The 21777-nt window shown below is 41.6% G+C and overlaps 1 protein-coding gene across 1 annotated transcript in view; it reads left to right on the top strand.

Moving 5' to 3' along the window:
- Positions 1 to 12618, top strand: part of tacr1 (tachykinin receptor 1) — a 43874-nt gene extending 31256 nt beyond the window's left edge. Inside the window, exons 3-5 of the mRNA XM_022756508.1 lie at positions 5180 to 5330; positions 7643 to 7839; positions 12273 to 12618. Of these exons, the coding sequence (XP_022612229.1) occupies positions 5180 to 5330; positions 7643 to 7839; positions 12273 to 12618 (694 nt within the window). The remainder of the gene's footprint in view (positions 1 to 5179; positions 5331 to 7642; positions 7840 to 12272) is intronic.
- Positions 12619 to 21777: the final 9159 nt, after the last annotated feature.

Here is a 21777-nt window from a genome sequence, read left to right as displayed (position 1 = left end):
TAATGGACATTAATGCGCACACACACACATACAAACACATTTATACACAGACAGACACATGTTCTAACATAAAGCATATTAACAGGCATATTACTGCTCAAACACTTTACAGGCGCTAACAAGATCAAACACTGTGTCTGTGATAGATTAGTAAATCATTAGCCAGATATTGAAACTGTCATATTTGATTATTTCTTAAAGGGTTTAGATTTATTGGACAGTAATTGAAGCAGAGGTCTGGCTGCTGCCCCTCACATCATGTTAAAAGCAAGATCACTTCTACATTCCTCTGGAAAACACATTAATGATAATTAAGTCAGCCCGACTCGAATGAGTAACTTTTTATTTTACTACTTGCTGCGTCAGTGCTTCAGGGCTAGGGGAGGATGGCAGGCAGGAAAATTGATTCACAGGCTATTAACTAGGACACTGTGCCCACTGCCACTGAATTGCCTTTAAAATAAACATTCTGGGCACTGCATAAAGGACAGCACTTATTTTTTGTGTATTGCCAAATCCTTACTTAAAGTTTCTATAATCAACATTTCGTTTTTTTAAGGTCCCCCTCCAGACACATTTGTAAAAATTAAGATTAATTCCTTGTCTAACATAATAAGAAAAAAAACTTTGAAAAGGGGCTGGAAGCATATCTGTGCTTACTTCCTGACTGATAAATTCTAGATCAAGCTTCATACCCACCCCCAGTCTGCAGGTTCATGGGATTGGATCCTTTGGTTTTGTGGCATATGAACCCAAGGCTGTCTGAAGCCAGAGACTGTCATTGGTTCACTGCATTTGCACTGTGGAAATACTCAGTCACGTTGTTGACTGTTTATTTAACTTATGATTTGTCTTGTATCATATAAAAACAGACATGTGAACAAGGTTAACAAGGTTAAAAACTTGATTTTCATCAGAGTGGGTCTCTAACAAAAGATGACAGATGTGTCATATGTGCTTGAATCCTTCCACCTTGAATTGGTGTAGACTAAAAGAGCATATATACTTTACTTCATTGTCTCCTGTTGTTATGTTATACAAAGCATTTTAATGCTCCTCCATAATCAAACTATTTCACTCGGTCAAAAATTCCATTTAGCAATGTTCCTATCTGAAGAGCACACCCACAGCTATGATAAGCCTGTTGCCTCAGTTTACATCTCAAAGAGCCTTGAAAAAAAACACAGTCAAGCTTTTATGTGATTAAGATAGAAGAATAAGTATTTTTCCCAGAATGCATTTTGACATGCCACAGCAGTTTCATGGTCCTGGTGTTGTACATGCTGGCTCATTGTCACAGGTTGCAACACAAGTTGAATCACCACAATAACCTGCTTACTCAAAAATAGCTCACATGCACTCCGCAGAAAGCTGATCTGTCGCATTCAAGGGAAAGGGTGTCGCTTAAGCTCATCCACAGAGATACATGATGGTAAAATGGACTGTTCTGATCAGGCTGCAAAGTTTCTCTTTAGCAGTGTTTCTCAAAATGACAACATTAGCTGCCGGCCTGTACATGAGATTGATTATTGCCAACAGAAGACAAAACTTTCATCCAACAAGCCACAAATGTGAGCTTTTACTGATATGCGCCTGTCTTTTTGTCTGAGTTTTCACATGTGCAGCAAGGATTAGTGAGAGAAGAAATTAACTGACACTGAATGTAAAGTGATTGTGTGGATGTTTCTGAGATTTGTTACAGGTCAGTGATTTCAGGGCCCAAATGTAGACACACAAGTAAGATGCACGGCAAGTAGGTGCAATGAAGGTACTTTAATAAATGAACAAAACTGGCTTACAAGGAGCTAAACTGACAAGCAGAAAGAGGAATCCAAAAAACAGGTAATCCAGTAAGTTGGAACAGGAACGCAGAAACATCAGGAATACTAGGAACAGGCACAGGAACGCTAAGGAACTGGTACAGGGACCCTGTGAATCAGGGGCAGATGTTGGCCAGGCCACAGACTGGATACCAGAAGCAGGCCAATGATGAGAGATCAGGAGCAGCTGTTGGCTGGATCACTGACCAGGAACCGGGAACGTCAGTCAGACCGTGAACTGGAGCTCGGCAGCAGGCTTGGCATCAGCTGTCTCAGGAACACATGAGAAGTCGGCTAGGACAGGCTCAGGAGCAGGCAAGTTGCTGGGTGGGACCCTCGATGCAGGAACAGGTGAGATGTCAGCCGAGACCCCCGATACATGAACAGACAGCACGGGTGGCCAACTCAGGGTCCAGCTGGGTGTCAATCATTGCGTTTGGCTGCAGAGTTGCAGCTGAGTGTCTGTGGTGCTTGGCAGTTTCGGGGATCAATGTTTCTGTGGCCCGTGCTTCTGAGGCAGTTCTAGCTTGTATGGTGCCCTGAGCGAACGCACCAATAAACGTGTTCTTAAACATGTCAAAGTCCTCCCAGGTGAATGGAGTTGGTGTGCTGGATCCAAGTCAGGAACATAAGGGGATGGACCCAAATACAGAACCTCAGAGGCTAATGCAATAAAGGAACATTAATGAAAAGACAGGGTTGCAGGTACTCCGGCTGGCAGACAAGCAGGCATATGCAGAACTGGATGCAAACCAGATGATCCAAACTCGAAAGTCTCTGGGCAACCAGATGGACCTGAACAGGAAACACAAGCAGACACACTGACAAAGAGTTAGAGGAACACAGACTCAATGCAGGAGGAGAGGAGGTAACAAGATGCAAGTGCAACACATTATGATGGAACGGGTAATCAAAGAGATGGGAGACAAACTGGCGCAGGAAGTAAAACAACAACAAAGACATAAGTAAAGTCATTTCAAAATAAAAGAAGAAATAATTAAACAGAGCCCAGGCATGAAGTCACTACAAGGGGCAGATCATGATGAGGTGACCATGCATGCACCTCCACCTCTTGAGTCGACTTGCCACACAGTAGCTCTTCATAAACAAGGCATCTAAGGCTATACCATAACGTGCAAGATAAAGCTAAAGGTACACAAGTGTAATAATAAGTATAACAAATTAGAGCAAGATCTAAAACTTTTTATTTCAAATAACACACAAAAACTGTCCTAATAAAAACCAGAAATACTGAAAGATGTGGATGGAGCCCTTAATGGAGGAATGGGTTGTTCTCTGTGGTATCGTGGAGGAGTGCTTGATGAAAGGATTCTAATGAAAAGTTTTTTCTCTGTGTTGAAGATGCTAGATGTAGGCCTGGTGCTGGACTGTAGTACTGCTGACCCCTCTTCTTTTTTCTTGAGGACATCTGCAAAAAACTTTATAAACCCATTACCATTGCTGTATACACAAGGATTGAGACATACACAGGCCCAGAAACTGAGCTCGCTAGGGAGGGTTTGAAGGCCAAAAATGGATAACAAGAGCTTGTCAGCTTGTTGTTTTATACACTAATTAATAATAATACTATATCATGACACTATAATTATACTTGGTTTGTTTTGAAGTTAAATTGAGCCCATGGGTTCCACTGTAATTACCAAAGAAGATCTCTGTGGTATATCTTTGTGCCCACACTGTTTGAATGTGATCAGGTCAGTTAGGTTTTGTTTGTGCTGAACACCAGAAGAACATAATGCTAATCCCATCCTCAGCACTGCAAAAACGTGTCTCTAAAAACAAGAAAAAACAAGCAATAAAATGGAATGCAATAAAAATAAAATATTACATAATAGAAGCAAAATTATCTGCCAACAGAACAGGAAGCTTTCACTTGCCTGATGTTAAATAATAATAAACTTAAAACAAGTGAAATGCTCTAACATAAATAGAAGAATAAATATCTTGTCAGACAAAAAACAAGCACATAATGCCGTGATTTTAGATTTCCCTTTTTTTTTATATACCTGCTCTTCATCACCTTCTCTCTTTCTTTTTCTTTGTCTCCTCATCTTGTCCTGTAATTCTTTCCTTCCCAAACCTGAGCTTTGATTGATGCAGTCATTTAATTTTCATCTGTCACAGACGAAAGTAAACACTGGTTCACTTGATATCTATGTAGAAATACTACCGGCCTCCGCTGGGATAATCTTGTAATGAAAATAAAAAAAACATATAGGGGTTTAACATGGGTTTCAACCTTTTACATAAACTGACTTGAAAGTTCATCAGTCCGACATATGATGGATGGCAATAATATAAACCAGCTAGTTAGTTAATTCACTCAAGTTAAACTAACTAGCTGGCGTATGTAACGTAGCGCAACTGTACAACAGCTGCCAAGAGACGCCTTGAAAGGTAATGCACAACAAGCAGTAAAATTCTCTTGCAACCTGTATCACGCTGCGGTGGATTCAGCCGCCTGTCCAGTTTGTTGACATAATAAAAAGAACAACTGTGTTGACTAAAGATCATTCACTCCACCCACACACACACACAAGCAATGCCGCTGCTGATCAGATGGGGAAGTCTGTGATCTTGGTCTACAATATTTTTGCAGCACCAAAGTAGAGTTATTTTAGGCAGTTATTATATACACCTCAGAAAAAATGCAGAGGTCCGAACCTCGGTGACCTCAGGCGGGGTACAGCCATGCCCAACGTTGAGGTCCATTGTAACATGAGTTCACTTAAATCACAGAAAGTAAGAAAAAGGAGCCGAACTCTAACCCTGAACATGGAGAGTCCTCGTGTCTCCTAAATAAGGTGGTTAAAGGCCTGTCGACTACATCATCATTTTCTGGACAAAACAAGACAAAATAACACAATAATCTCCACAATCCCTACAAATAGTTTTGTTTGATATAACCTGAGCACCAATGCAGTGTTATCAACTTTGTTACCTACCTCCGGATGTCAATGCATGTTGCTATAGATCCTCTTCGAATCCAGAGTCAGTGCCGAAGGCCAAGGAACAATGCCCGAAACATTCCTCTGAAGTCATGTAAAACTAGAAGAAAAAGAGATTTTCTCATTTACGTTGCATTGATATAACCAGGTTATTTGAGGATTGCTGAATGAAATTTAATTATTTACCTTATAAAAGTGCTTCTCAAGGTGTGGATGTTTTGATTGACATCTCCCTCAACCTTCTGTTGGTCTTGTTGAACCTGTTAGGGTGGGACAGCTTACACTTATGCTCAGGTTGTAGGGGAGGCAGTGGTTCCTACAGCTCAGCCCTTGTTCCTCCAGGCAACCCATTTATAAAATATGTATGTATGTATGTATGTCTTGTCGTAGGTACTATGTGTGTGTGGCCATCCTGATCTACTTCCTTCCTCTGCTGGTGATGGGTTGTGCTTATCTGGTGGTGGGACTGACCCTGTGGGCCAGTGAGATCCCTGGAGACTCTTCTGATCGCTACAAGGAGCAGCTGACCGCCAAACGCAAGGTAACGCGCACTTTACATGGCGGGGCCACAGCATTTTGGATTGCCATTCAGATTAGTCCAACCTTGTCACGTGCACTCACTTTTATACGCTGCAGCCCTGAACAGGAAGACCCTACAACTTTCATGTCTCATAAAAATTTTTTTTCCTCCGTTGATGAAATAATCAAAGCAACATGAACCTGAATCCGTCTCTCCTCCTATCCTCTGGTCTTTGGAGGTTCTCCAGACAAACTGTAGTCTCTCTTCACTTTCCGTTTTCACCACCCGCTTTCCTCCTCTACCTGTTTCTCACTTGTTCAGCCATCTTTCATGGTCCCTGTTTGTCAGGTGTGTTCACAGCTTCAGTGTTGCATTTTTTTTGTGAAAATACTCTCCTCATGAAGACATTGCAGAGACTTGCCCCTCTGACACTAGAATATAAAATGAGAATCCTATGAGGTTTAACAGACATATTTACTAAGGTGTCTCTTCCACTGATTACATCAGCCCCGCAGGTCAGTCTGTGAACATTTGATATGTGTTTTTGGAGCGCTGATACCACTTACTCTCTTTCATTCTGTTTACTTTAGTTCTCTGTATTTTACATTGCTCCTTCACTTTACACCTTGCTTTGATTAATTTGTTTCTTCATTCATCTATTTTTAACCATACGAGTTTATAGATGGACACATGAGCTGGTCCACCACTTTGCTCCAGATTGAAATGTCTCATTTACTACTGGATGAACAACAATGCAATTTTGTAGTGACATTCCTGGTCCCCCTGTGCCGTGCTCTGCCCTTTTTCCTGTTTTATTTTGAAATGATTTACTTTGTGTGTGTGTTGGTTATTTTACTTTGCCTTGTGTGTTTCCCACCTTTCTGATTGCCTGCGCCATCGTAATTAGTTTCACCTGTTCCCAATTAGCCTTTCCTTCCTCATGTATTTCTGTGTAGCCCTCCCTGTCAGTTCCTCATGTGCTTGTTATTCAGTGTTTTGTGTGCTGTTCCTGCCTTTTTGCCTGCCCATCAACTCATCAGCCCGTGAGCTTGTTTGTTTTCATCATTAAAGTATCGTCGTGTGTCTGCATTTGGGTCAAGAGATTATTGAACTGTAACAGTTTGGACTCACCAAATATGGACCCAGCAGACACATCTTTATAATACTATAGAATACTAACAAGCAGTTCTGAGCAGCGTGTGCAGGGAAATGTCAAAAAAACCATTGTTAAAGAATTTGTTGACAGGCTTAAGGACTTTGTTAATATCCCTGATTCCCAGCCAGTTACCCCCCAGTCTACTAGAAACACCCAGCCTTGTTAACCTCCAGCCTGTCTCCCAGCCGTTTGTGTTTACTAACCTGCTGCCAGCTCTAGAGTCAGCTAGCTCTACCAGCCTTCTTCCAATAGCTAGCTTTCAGCCTGATTCCAAGACAGCTAGCTCCCTTTCTGGACCTCCAGCCTCATTGCCGGCCTCCAGAGTGATCCCACCTACTTTGGCGTCACCCAGAGATACAGCCTCCTGACTTCCAGACCTCCAGACAACCTTCGCTCCTGCCTTTGCCACAACCCACCAGAGTAGTGCTGCCCCTTTCCCTGCCTCCGCCTGTCTGTCCGGCCTCGGGACCAATCGACTGATATTCTCAGCTCTTCTACCATCGGGCCACCCTGCTCCGCCCCCGCCCAGTCCTCAGGCTGTTCCCCCTGAGATATTCAGCTCCATTCCCCAGTCACCTGTCCACTGGTCCCTTGGTGGTTGATAGAAAAACATTTCAGAACAAACAAGCTGCGAAAACACTAAAAGACCTAAAGCATAATTGTTAGATTTTCTGTATGTGCATGTCCATTCCCATTTGAGAGATGAAAAGTTCAAAGCTGCTGAGTTTTTTCTGAACGGACAGCGTTGTTGCTATTTGTGTGGCCGACAGAGAGGCTTGTTATAGCAATGAAGATGAACGCTGAGTCCTCGGAGGAGACAATCAATGCAGGGCAGCATGTCTCATCAAAAGATGACCAAAACAAGCTTAAAAGTCACAATACCTGCTGTATGATGTGATTGATGCGTTTCTCTGACAGGTTTTTACATTTATTATACATTATAATGAGGCAATTACATGTTATACTTTTTAGGACAGGTTCATTGTACTGAGATGTCTTTTGACAATAAACAGTAAATAAGTTTCTTTTTAACTTATTTATTTGTCATACTCTGACCCATTAGCCTTTCTGACGCAGGTTTAACTGATGAAATACAGAATTGTGGGTAAAAAAAAAAAAAGTGGGTAATCAAAACAGTAGAAATGAAGACAACGCGGTGCTGTCTTGTGTCCAACAGGTGGTGAAGATGATGATCGTGGTGGTGTGTACGTTTGCCATCTGCTGGCTGCCCTACCATGTTTACTTCCTGCTGCACCAGTTCTTCCCTGACATGTTTGAGGAAACGTTCATCCAGCAGGTCTACCTGGCCATCATGTGGCTGGCCATGAGCTCCACCATGTACAACCCCATCATCTACTGCTGCCTCAACGACAGGTGAGTCAGCACACCCACACACACACACACACACAAATATGTCACTATGTTATTGTGCATTATTCACTTACAGCAAATTCTGAAATACTCAGAACTTTAGCAAGATGAACCAGGTCTTTATTTTCTGTGGAGGACTTTGTTTTTCCAGTTGTCCATCTGATGCATGTGACAGACACACTTCTCTTTCAATTATTCCATTTGTCTACACAGCTCATATAACGGTTCATGTTCATATACTTGACCGAGAGCGTAATAGAAGTCTAGTAGTCTCTGCTTCATGTGCCTTACTACAGTGATTGTGTGTTGGCCACTAAAATGCAGGTGACCTACACACAATATTGTGCTTCCTGTGTAGAGATGATATTAGATAAGAGACGCAAACAAGATATTATCTCATTTTTGTTTTGCTATTGTTGCTGTTTATGTAAACTCCAATTACATCATGTCCTCCTGCCGTCTCTAAGTTCTGAATAATGTACATTTCACAATAACATAGCGTTACATAACATAACATTTTCTGTTCATTTTCAAAATACTGTGAATAAGAAAGTGCAGAACACATTCTGCATTTTAACACAGCTAGTTGCCAACCAGCGGTGTCTAGTTATTCTCCAGTACACTGTAGGGCTGTCACTTTTTATTCAAAATTGGAACTACCATTCAAACATGGGAGGAGATGACTATTCAGTCTTTAATGACCAGTTCAATATTTACAGTGGATGAGCCCAATGAGCTGTGCCATGCACTCCAACCGGGAGCTTTCCTAAAATGCATTGTCCATCTGACATGGGTTTAAGACGCCAACTACAAACTGTGACCATTGTTAGTCAGATCAGGGATCTTTGTTGGACCTCTTTCTCCTTCATTTCTGGTTATTTTCCAAATCGTCTCTAATAAAGGCTAAAGGCTATTTATGGCCCCAAGCAACCTGACTTTTTCATCTAATGCCGTCTCAGTTAGACTGACGAGGAAATGCAGAGCAACTGCAAAGGAATGTAACAGCATCATGTTGGTTGTGTTTGAATTCATTCAAACCTGAGTTATTACGTAACACTATTGGATCCGTATTTTAACGCAATCGTGTTACCTATTACTTAGAACTGTGTTATGTTATTTTGAATTCATTCAAACTTTATCCATCAACCATCCCTTTTCTTCGGCTTATCCGTGGTCGGGTATTCCGGGGGTATTCCAGATGTTCCTATTCCCCTGTCCTCCTCTTGGGGTATCTCGAGGCCTTCCCAGATATGTAATCCCTCCAGTGAGTTCTGGGTTTACCCCGGGGTCTCTTCCCAGTTGGATGTACCCAGAAAATCTCTTGTTCCTGACCTCCACCAGACATCCCAGTATCTGTCTGCTGCTTCAGGAGACCCCTGGGCCAACCAACCCTGAAAGGCCTTCTTCAGCCTGATGGCTTTCCTTAGGTTGCCACCTCGACAAGTACCGATGACACAGCTCCTACCCACGGCTACTGCAATGAAGGCTTTGAACATGGTCTACTCAGTCTCCATGTCCCGAACCTCCCTTGGGATGCATGAGAAATTCTTCTTAAGCTGGGAGTTGAAGACCTCACGGACAGGAGCTCAACCATGCCCCGCCAGGTTTCTCTATCGTTCCCTACGTGAGTACTGAAGTCCCCCACCGAACTACAGAGTCGCCAGGCAGAACCCTTTCCAGGACACCACCCAGAGACCTCAATGGCCAGATACTCCGAGTTACTGTTCGGTGCATATAGCACACACAACACACCCGCACAGAGGCTGTCACCTTGGGCAAACTCCGGCCCCTCTCCAGGAGATGGTGGTGACTCACGGAGCTACCTTGCCTTCCGTCTGATACTTACAAAACATAAGAAAACAACATTACTCTTTAGAAAATATAGTATTTCAAAGTTGAGTCTACATTTTCTAGTTCAAAGGGAAAAAGATACAGTTTGGTTATACTATTCATAAGTGCATTATCTTCATTTATTCATTACAGTTCCGATATAGACCCCTCACTGGGGATTCTTTTCTTATATAGACTTATAAAGAAGAATTTTCATTTCTAAGGATTAGAAATGTGGATGTTGAATGTAATGTCTGTCCTTAGACAAAATAAAATTAAACTTTTTTTAAAATAGACAAATGACAAATCAAACACAGAAGGGAAAATGTTTTTTTTCCTTGGTGAGCAGCAATTATTGTCCTTCAGGACTGTAGCCAATGAGACACACACGCACACACACCCACACACACACACACACAAACACACACATACGCACACACATCAACAAAATGTCAATGAATTTAAAGATGGTTATTTGGCAAAATAAAGACAGATGGTCAACTCTGCTTATTGTCTGTAATCAATCATCTCCCATTGTCTCCCCATCGCAGCCACCTGTTCTGTGCTGTCAGGGAAATGAGATTTCACACTTGGGTGTTTTCACTTCTGAAATTCATGAAGTACTGCAAATGAAACTATGCGGGTTGGACCACCATGAGCTGAGATTCAGTCATCGTTTGGTACAGGATATTGACTGGCTTTTGTGTCTATCAGTTCAGCCAGTTTAAATTCAAATGCGTGACCGATGGTCCTCACTTTCTATCAGTCTCTTCTCATCTCTCTCCTGGTCAACGATTGACATTTTCCCTTTTCCCACCTCCGTCACTTCTCTATCTGGGTTTTGTGTTTGTGTGTTTACTGAGGGAAAGTGTTTCCTATGAGTTTCCAGTCCCTTGTAATTTCTACATTTCAGATGCAAAATGCTTATTTCTCTCATCTCTTCTCTCTGTGGTTTTAATGCAACATTTGAAAATACTTTTGGCATCTACATTAACACCTGCCAAACATCTGCAACACACCAAGAGCTGGTAAAATCAGTGAAGGTCATCAGTTAATACCTCATGCAACATTTTGTTTTAATTAACAGTAGAATACCTCAGTTACACAGTCTTTGCGCTTTGCCTGTTTTTCACATTATATCTGTATTAACCATTGTGCTGCCTTAATCAGAATACTAATACTGTATCAGTCAGTCTGCCACACTGTTACTGCGGTTCTCTGTCAAGCTGCAGCACATAGTAAACAGTCTTGTCAGATTGGGAAGATTTCCAAACTGGCAGCCTTTGATTGTGTGAACTAAGAAAAAAAAATGTTTTCAGCTGAAGATGTAAACGCTGATTTGGTTTAGGATCACTATGATTTATGTGAACTGCATTTTATGATCATCTAACAGAATAACACTTCACCAGCAAATGTGCCATTCATTTTATAATATAAATGTAATATAGACGCATTTTATGTCATCCCTATTCATATGATCTTCATCCCCGGCATGATACTGACAGATAATGATGAGCTTATAGAGCGCATTATGTTGTATTCCCTTTGATGTATAACAATAAATGTTAATATCACAGGTGTCATGTGCATGCTGTTTGAAAGTAATCCAAAGCTAAAGTCTGCTCCCATTAATGTTTTTTGTATCTATAATATCTAGAGGATCTTTTCAGCATTTGGATTGTTCCTATTGGATGTAAAAGCTATAAATGATATTTTTATAATATCAGTGATTCAAATGACGATATAAAACATGTCAATGTCAAAGGGAGAGAATTATCACCTGAATCTGCTGCTCCCCCTCGGTTTATAAACTCTTTCATTGAAAACAGCTGTAGTTGGAACCAGGTTGATGAAAACGGTGCAAGTCAACCAAAACATTAAGGTTTAGGGCTGTAAAAGCAAAACAATGAGCTTCAGGGGAACTGCAAGAGTCTGGTGATAAATGTATGAGTTTGTAACACCTTTCCCATTACTTGTAAACATTTGACAAGACAATATCAGATTTTCTTCATCTGAGTTTATAAGCAATAAAAAGCACCGTAAAAGCAATTCAAAATGATGCCACAGCAAAATTGCTTGATCTGTTCCGACCATTGGCTTACAGTGGCTAATTTTAACTAATGTTAGCAACTTACTCTAGATATTGCTGTATAATAGATGTTGTGCACACACATGTTACTCTCTTGATGATGAAGATTTAAAATAAAAGTGAAATACTGCGCCAGATTTTTTGTTGGTCAATCTTAAAGTCACTGTCTGCTGCCTCAAGATAGCAATGCGCCAGCAATGCACCTGACCACACCTCATTTTAAGACCAACACGCCCATGGTCGCTCAGAGGGGCGCAAGTTTATTTGCTTTTCAAATAACGTGGGTGCAGAGCGGCAAAATCAACAACTGCGTCGGTCTGAAACTAGCAAAGACACTTGTGTTTTGCTTTGTGTCAGATGTAAGAAAGAGCCACTAATGCCTTCAGATGACTGTAAAGGGAGGTAATCAGCATGAAAGCGGAGCCTTCATTCATGTGGGTTACTGTTGTGGCAAGTATTTTTTTTTTTGCCACAGCAGTAAATGTGTGTGTTTGTTTGTTTTTTTCTTTCGTTTCAGGTTTCGTGCTGGTTTTAAACAAGCCTTCCGCTGTTGCCCCTGCATCCTTCAAGGCTCCTACGAAGGCCTGGAACTCAAGTCCACTCGCTACCTTCAGACCCAGACCAGTGTTTACAAGGCTAGCCGCATGGAGACAACCGTGTCTACTGTTCTCCAGGTTGGGGACGACATGGAGCAGCCCAAGGTCAAGGCAACAGCAGGTCAAGGGCCTGGTGGGGCTGGAGTCGGTGCCAGGCCACATAGCTCCTCCCTGGACCTGACCTCGAATGGGTCATCATCCCGGAGCGTCTCCAAAACAGTATCAGAGACGTCCAGTTTCTACTCCAGTAACAACCTGCAGGAATAGACCTCAAACACAGGAGGCATTTTGCTGGATATCAGAGAGTGAGTATGAGTTGACTGTTCACATTGTTCCTTTTGCCTGCATCCATGCAAAAGTACAGTGTGAATGTGTGAGTTGTCTGCAAGTGACTGTGGCTGAGTTTTGGATGAATACATTTCCAGTGTGTTCACTGGAACCATCATGTTACCTAATTTGCAAGTGAGACTAAATCCCAGTCCACTGAGTACTGTCCTCACCCACCATGCCCTTGTATAAAGCACTAATGCTTCTCACAGCTAATGATAAACTCGCATTAGGAAGTTTGCTCTGTGCCAAAAAGTGATGATGAGCATGTCGACGACATGAGCACATTCCAGTTCAAAAGCTAAACTGAAGCAGACGCTTGCGCCTCCAAACTTAACGGCTTCTGCTTGTCACACCAGCCTTCTCTCAGCGCAGAGAAGGTTCACACATCCTCAATCACACAAGCTGTGTGACTTCACAGTCTATTTAGAGAGGAGCTATAACATGAGACTAGCATGCTGTGAACACAGCAGCTTCTCGTTCTGACTGGGGTGTACTCTGCTGAAGAGAGAGCTCTGCTTTTCAGACAGTTCTCTACACCTCTTGTAGAGAAAACCTGGTTTTCACAGGAACTCTCTCTCCAGAGAAAACATGTTGAAAACACAGGCAGATGTGTGGTTTCAGTTGAAAGGCTCTCCCAGAAGAGGTGATCAAGACAGAAAAAAAGTATAATAAAGTATAAACCCTGAACTTTGTATGTGTGAGCGTGTGCATGTGTGTGTAAGAGCCGATCAGGATGCCAAGTCTATCTCCCCCAAGCAGGAGTTCCTCAGCAATCCGTTGTGCAACACGGGTGCCTGTCTGGCTGACGAGGCGCTCTGAGGATCTCCTGCAGCCGTTGCTAAAAAGTTCTGGCAATCACCTGAAACGACAGCAGCTTCTGGCTCAGCTTTCAACCGGCTACACATTGGACACTGGCTTCAACAGCTGGGAGCATCATCTCTGAAATGAAGAGGTGCTGAAGAGGCAACAGCAGACCTGAAGCGAACACAAGCGTTTTACCAGAAGATTAATTGCCCAATATGAAACCCAGATTCAGTCCCCCATTACACTATTAAAGCCAAACAACACCGGTAGGTAGCTCTGAGCTTGATCTGCAGCAGAAGGGCAGCGGATGATCAAACAGGATCAAATCAGCTTCACAACAGTATCTGTCCTATTTACTATGTCCTACTTCCTGTTTGTCTAACCTGCTCCACCTGTATCAGACCCACGACACCAGGTCGTGATCTGAATGTAAGGCACCACTTTCAAAATGTGAAATATTGATGTGACTCTCATTAGCTGCTCTAAACCTTCCACCTGGCACTAACATGCACTCTGTGTCTTAATATGATTCAGCTGGATTACATTTACAACTTTTACCATTTGCACCTCATGTTAATGTGTCTTCAGTACACGTGGTTTTATTTTGTGCGAGTTTTCTTGGTATTCTCACCTCTGACCTCCTGTCTGGGCGCTTTCAGTGATCAGTTCTCGCTGTCGCTCCATCTAAATGTAATCCGGCTGTACAAGGTGAATGTTAATATCAGGTTTAAAGGGCTTCGTAGATGTTTCAGCCTGGACTTTGCACAGGCAGCCTGTGTAGCTGTGTAGTGTAGCTCTGTGCAGTGATGTGCCTTGCTGCTAAAGCATAATGTCTGTAATAGTGTGAGGGGAGCGGAGAGGGAGCCCGCTCTGCTTGGGTCCAGGAAGAGGACGGTTAGATGACAGGGGCTACGGAAAGCCCACTGGGACAACTGTCTTTCTGAGTCAAACTGTCTTAATACTGTGGCAAATAGTTTAAACTTCAATGACTTCTTTCAAGATAGTCACTTGCCACGTTTCAAGCACAGCTTTTTAAATTTCATAAAGGAAGTCGAGTTAATTATTGGAAGTAAGAATGTTTTTCTACAAAAACCCAGCAGTGAGCTTAATAACTAAATCCACAAGATTTACATATTAACTGTGAGCAGAACAAACACACAGGCTCATCAACTCTAAACAGTGAAGCTGTTATCAGACAACAATAGACACAAAGCATGAAAGACAACAAGTATTATTATTCTTGGTGAAGTATTTAAGTCTAAAACTCCTGTTTTTCCGGAAACAAGTTCTGACAACTCCACTCGTTTTGCCTTGGAAATAATTTCAATAGTCTCACATCATCATCAGGAAGGATTTATGAGACTCACTCTCAAATCAAATCATATTTCAAGATGGATATTCTTTGCAGTGTGCATTGCACAACACATACAGAGAATGATCACCTGACACCCATCAGTCTCCTTCCACACACACACACACACACACACACACACACACACACACACACACACACACACAGAGCACATTCACCCTGCTGACGCCTGGTCTATTCTCAGCACACAAAGCCTGTTGTTATAAATTCCACTGTCAGCTGACATGAAACCGAAGAGCAGATGCGAAGCTACATGACTTCATTGGAATTACAATGACGATCAGTATTGTATCACTTTATTCACCAAGTACGAGGCTTACGGGACTTTTTGTAAGTGACATGGAAACATATCAACAACACTAAGCGGAGGGACAACAGGAGGTCGCATTCAGTGAAGAGAGAAAACGAGGGACATACAACAGACATTAGATGGCGTAAAAAATGTTTTCATCATCACAGTTGATATTCCACTTTTTCATCGAGGCTTGAATATAAAAGTAGAGCTTTTAGGAGATTAATATCTTGGCCAAGTCAGTTCAGTGATGAGGACATCAGGATCATGGACTCTGTTACAACAGTCCAAAGCTCGAGGTCTAAAGCGTGTGGCGCACGTGCATTTAGGGCGTATCCATATCCACTTCTGATCATTTAATGGCAGAAAAAAATTGTGGCTGTGTGAGACATGTGGTTCAAAAGGGTTGTGCTTAGTCCCTTTATTATTCATGGGCGTGTTTTGGGAGTATCATGCAATAAACCAATCAGAGTGCCATCTCCCATTCCCTTAAAAATCCAGGTGATTGCACCTTGGCGGATTGCTGTTATAATGGCGGAATGCTTTCCTCTGCAGAGGAAATGGCTCTCTGTTCATAGTTGCAGTGCTCGCTCGCTCTCTCTCTCTCTATCTCTCTAATTGACTGGCATATTGTTTACGAGCTGTACGTATGTCCATCCTATTCTCGTGGACGCGATATCTCAGTAACGCCTTGAAGGAACTTCTTCAAATTTGGTACAAAAGTTCACTTCGACTCAAGAATGAACTGATTAGATTTTGGTGGTCCAGAGTCAAACATGAAGGTCACAGTGACCTCACAAAATGAGGTTTTGGCCTTGTGAACGCAATATCTCAAGAGGACATAAAGTGTTTTGGCGGAGGCATACAACCGTCCATCCGTGATTGGCTGACAAACCTTTGTAGGTATAGTCAAATCAATTCAACCTTCTTTCATGCAGTTTTGCCACTAAGGGACATAACAAAAAAAGACAAAAAGCAATACAAATCGGTACTGCCTTCAGATAGTGCTGGCCAGAAACATGGCTCCACTTTTAGAATATCAAGCATGACAAGTCCTTATGAGATTGTAGACAGCTTGGTATCACTTACAGTCAATGAGTTATTATTGTTTTAATGAGAAGTGCTTAAGAGGTGAAATTGGACAGACGGCTGTCCACTGGTAAAATGCTTCACCTAACTGTTGTGGTCACTTACAAAACTATTATGTTTTTTTTAGAATAGATTTGCGGCTGTTCGGGGTGATTCAAGCTGCATCCCTGAATCAATAATGCAGGAGGAAGTGAAAAGCGAAAAGTTAAGTCTGTCGAATTGTTTCCTCAATATGTCAGATAAAGGCAACAGCAGCAGATGCAGCAGTCACAAGCATTTTCTTCAAGAAATGCAGATATTCTAGTTATAGTTCAATCACAGAGGCTGAGAGCGAGAGAGCGAGAGAGAGAGAGAGAGAGCCTGGAGAGAGCAAGAGCATTGTGGTTGATGTTATTAGAACACACTCATCTGTTTACACTGTAAACGAGAGCCGTGATGCCTCCTGCCCTGATGGGATGATGTGGAGTCAGTGAGCTGGATAGGAAAATATTCTGTCTGTATAATGCTGTAAGTAGATTAGCTCATGCAGTAAGTGTTCAAGAGAGCATTTGTGTTTCCTGTTTGTGTTTCCTTGTGAGGACCAACAGCCCTCTGGAGGACAATGAGATGAGGACCATCCTCTATTGTAGGAGATTTGCTATTTTTAGTAGCGTTTTGTGGCACCCAGCAGTATCAGTATCAGTAAATATTGATTAAGATATCTTATTTAAAATATATCTAGCTCTAAATTAATGTGTAAATAACTTTTTCACCAAGCTATGGTGCTGAGTGGATGCTACCAGTGCTGTGATTATAGTTATTGCCATGGCTCTAACTACATGTCTACTTAGCTGTAGCTGTAATGTCAGCTGTTGCTGTGATCGTTACTGGCTGACTAATCTTTAACCTTGACCAAGGCAGAGCTGTAAAGCCAAACACTCCCACCAGAATGTGAACTTGTATCAGATATGACAGATGTTGCTAATACACCACAGGAGTTTGGGAAAAGCTTCACCACAACCCAGTCAAATAACCATTTTCACTGCACCTGCATGTTATTAGTGTTACACCATTAAAAAAATGATGTGTCACAGCCACAACAGTCATACCAGCCACAGCAATGATTATAGCAATGTCAGTAGCTATAGCCGTGTGCAGAGCCACAATCAGAGTAAGGGCTGCAGTCAGTCATAATAATTAGCCTACGGTTATCTTAACATTAGCCGCAAGACTTCCAGCCAAGTGACCATGGACACCACAATATGATTAATCACAAACATTAATAAAATATTTTTACTATGAAATAGCATTTATCATTAGGTCGGCGTGACAACTTTGTCATAAACTTTTACCTGATACAACTGCTTTAAATGCCAGCTAAGTTTTGTTTCAGTGCCTCACCTGCACTTACCCCCACAGCCAGCCACGGGACAGGACATGCTCACTCATGCCGTGGTCACGTACAGTGACTACTGGTAGAATACGTGTTTTTTTTTTTTTTATATGTGAACCCCCCCCCCCCATGACACTTGTAGAAGGTGTTAGCACAGCATTTGAAGTACGATTCCTCTTAGATGGTTTCATTTGAGTATTTTTTGTAGACCTGAGGTAAAACTACCTTGTTAAAAGAAAGCAAAGCAAAGATTAGAGAAGACAATTTTGTTTTTTTCTATTTTCTGCCAGAGAGGCCATATCTGACCTTTTAGCTTAATGTTGTGACTTTGTTTGGGGGGGGGTGAAATGTCTGATTACCGCCACAGGCTCCTAAAGGGTTTGATTTTCTCACAGAGAGCCTTCATCAGAGGAGTAACAAAGATAGGTTATAATTAGGTTTAGGCTTTCAGGGCTGTAATTGATGAAAGGTCCCCACAAGGATAGCAATACAAACCTTCCTGCAAGTGTAAAGCAGCTGTTTTCTTTTAAACTACAGAGGACATGATTCAGCCACTCTTATTAAGATTTAAAATAATATTGAATCTGAATCCCACGCAAGTTGTTATGGGCATAAATGACAGGCCTAACATGATATGATGACCAAAGTATCCATTACAATGTGGCATCAGCTGTCTGGACCAGAGAGAGGAATGTAGGAGTGGAGCGAGCACTATGAACGTACACTCCAAAAACCCATCTTATTATCTCATCATCTTTTGATTTATTTATTTTTAATTTGACTGCGGTACACTAATCACAACCGGCAAGCCAGGAATAATCCCCACCGTGCATCCCAAATGCAAAGCTTATTTCCCGCATCCTCCCATCACTTGGACAGGTCAAGTAGAGCGGATGAATGGGAGTCTGGGGCTTTAATGAATGTGTAATCAACTTTGTACAACGAGTTTTGCTTAAATGAACGTACAGCAGGCTTTCGCTGTCTTGCTGGTCTAACACACACACACACACACACACACACCCTCTCCCAGAGCCGTCACTGATGTAGTTGATGGAGTGATGGAGACAAAAGATGCCAGCTTGTTGCTGAGAAGAGGCGCCAGGCAGGCGACGCAGCGGGGTGAATAGCCTCATCAGCAGCATCTCTTCCTGTGTTTCTATCCATCCCTCGCTCTCCAATCATGCTAATTACAGCAGCGAAGTGGAGAGGGCACCCAGCCAAACGCATACACAAGCACCTCACACACAAGTGTACACACACACACACACACACACACACACACACACACACACACACACACACATGTGCTTGCAGGTCTCATCATTAAATGGGGTGAAAATAGGAAGATTGTAACATCAGTGAGCGTGTGTGTGTGTGTGTTTGTGTGTGTGTGTGTTTGTGTGTGTGTGTGTATGTGTGTGTGTGTGTGTGTGTGTGTATGTGTGAGAACAGATTGTCGTACTTGTCTGCTACAGTGACCTTTTTTTTCTAAGTATTTTTGAGAGTCATTCAAGTCATTCAGTGTCCTCATGTTCACCGATGGGTCATTAACTGTGCACTTCACTGCGAGAAATATATGTTATTTACAAGAATGTCTACATATTAAGATGACGCTTCATCCAGAGTAAATACATCATGTGAGCCAGTGTATAAACACCCTGCAAACTTAACTGCAGTGAAGAACAGTCTCTGCAATATATGTAAAAATGTGCACTGCTGCAGTCAGCCTCAGTATTGTTGCTTTGTGAAAACACTCATCCTGTACAAATGCCAAACCTTTCCCCCTGGTCTCTTTTGTAAACCTTATTCTGAATGTGACATTTTGAGCTGAAAAGAGAACTTACCTTGAATTGTGACATAGAAATATCTGTATCTGTGTTGTGTTGTAAATTTAATTCATCCATGGAAAGATGTACAGTATGGCATCGCAGCACGTTGGACTTTGGACTGTGTGTCCTTGGAAAGATGCCGACTCTGTGCCATTAAGAGACATCTTCTTTACAGTGCGAGTGCCTGTTACAATACAAATGGTCATATACCTCTGCGTTGCCCCGCTGCACGCTGTGTCTGAAAACTAAATACCACTGTTTTTGCTGAACCTGCCACGTGAGTGAGGGTGAGCCTCCAGTTATTAGTGTAATCACATCCACATGCATTAGCCTTACTTTAGCCTTGGCATTTAACAGATGTACTGGGTTTGCCACGCTACAGCTTAACAATATTTATTTGTCAATCAGGAGACTGACAGTCAGTGTTTCCATATGTGTTCAAGTAATTCTGTTTTTGTCTCTGTACTCCTCCGAAATAAGACTTCAGGTTAAAGGATGAGGCTGACATTGTTCCATATTTTTCTTATTATCATCAAGTCCCCCGTCTGGTAATCTGACTGAATTACCTTTTTTTCCTAGTTTCCTGTTTGGAGAGGAGTTATTTTCTTTCTTTTTTTTCTCCTTTTTTTTCGCCTGACTATGTAGCGAGTGGTGTATTCATTCCATTAATGTTATTTTCAGTCAACACAGAAGCTGTGATAGTGTTAGGAGCAGCTGACTTAGACATTATTCAAGTTGTCATTTCTGTACGTCTCAAAAGCCTGTACAGCTGCATCAGTCTCATCCGTGCTTGTTGCCATTGTCGTGAAGTTATTTTTTATGGATCTGGCTGCTATAGGTCTCTAACAAAGTATGTGGGCAGATGATGTTTCCATTATTAATCACACCTACTTGGCTCTGATTGGTTTTCTGTCCCTCCAACCAGCAGAAACAGCCATCAATAGGAACAACATTTCATTCTGGGACCAGGCTAAACAAATCTCATGAAAACACCAAAAACAACAATGAATGTATCCTACTAATTACGTACTAATTATATCTCTCTGATATAATTCATTCTTCTGTGTCATTGTTGTCCAAAACACACACCAGCTTCACCGTTGAACTGGGTGACGTGTTCCTTCATTACCATGAACAGACACACACTGTCAGGCAAGGCAAGTTTATTTATACAGCACCATTCAGACACGAGTCAGAGTGCTTTACAGAGGCATGGAAATTAAAAATAGAACATTAAGATGACATTAAAATAGCATTCAAAAACAATAGAAACAAATTTGACTAAATAAAAATATTTAAATAATTCATATCAGGATTGACTAAAGTCAGACACCTGACACCATCCTACTGCTGGAAATACTCACTCACTCACCAACTGTGTATGAATCCACAGAATATAGTCCCCAACAAATACACTGTTTAGTCCTGTTTGAGTAAGGCTGACTGCCACAGGGTTTTACAGCTGTTTTAGGAAATTACTGAACTTTTTCAGAAAAGTGCACCTTCTTCTTTTGAACCAGGTTTTAAAAAATGGACAGTTGTAGGAACAATTGCAGTAGAAACAAATAGGTTTGGAGCTGAGTGGGTGCCACAGAGAGCTTAAAAAAGTCAAAGTATTGCAAGAAGGATTAATGCATTGTTGGTTTTGGGGATTTGTTGACAATAAAAAGAATATATAGCACAGCCTCATCCTTTAAAGTGCTGACTCTCAGCTTTAATTAGAGGGTGATTTCGGTACATTCAAATCCAATCAACCATGCAGAACTTGCTCTCCTTTGAATTAATATTTTTCATGGGTACAGAGCTACTATTCCTTCTGTTCCCTCAATATTTTTTTTTAATCCCTAAAACACCTTTAAAGCTGAAAGGTCAGCACTTCAACCTCACAGTCAGTGTTTCATTAGAGTGTGCTGGGATAAAGAGCTCACTGATACTGCGAGCTGTGAAAAAAAAAACATTTCTGATCATAAACGTGGCTGAACATTAATATTGTATGGATGGATTAAAATATCTTACAGACTTTTCAGACATAGCCGTGTATGAGCCCGCTCTTGTATTGGTGTTTTGCTTGCTTCTATCATGCTTATTTATTCCTGAAAGAGAATTTAAATGTTTCTGTAAAAGTTTAATCATGCTTTACCCATTTGAAAAGAAAACATCAGTTAACCTTGTGTATTTTTTCAATGTGAGTGCTGCTCTGAGGTGACTGTGTATCTGTTTCTGCCTCGATCGTTACCTGTGGTGTCACATTTACTGTACAGTGAGTGTTTTTATCTGTGCCAAGATTGGGATATCAATTTTAATGTCTTCTATTAAAGAAAAACAGTCATGAAAGCAT

This window comes from Seriola dumerili, unplaced genomic scaffold (genome assembly GCF_002260705.1).
Source record: "Seriola dumerili isolate Sdu_G_001 unplaced genomic scaffold, Sdu_1.0 BDQW01000017.1, whole genome shotgun sequence".
Classification (NCBI taxonomy): domain Eukaryota; kingdom Metazoa; phylum Chordata; class Actinopteri; order Carangiformes; family Carangidae; genus Seriola; species Seriola dumerili.
Note: the sequence above shows the minus strand (reverse complement) of the source record. Positions and strands in the feature narration are given on the sequence as shown.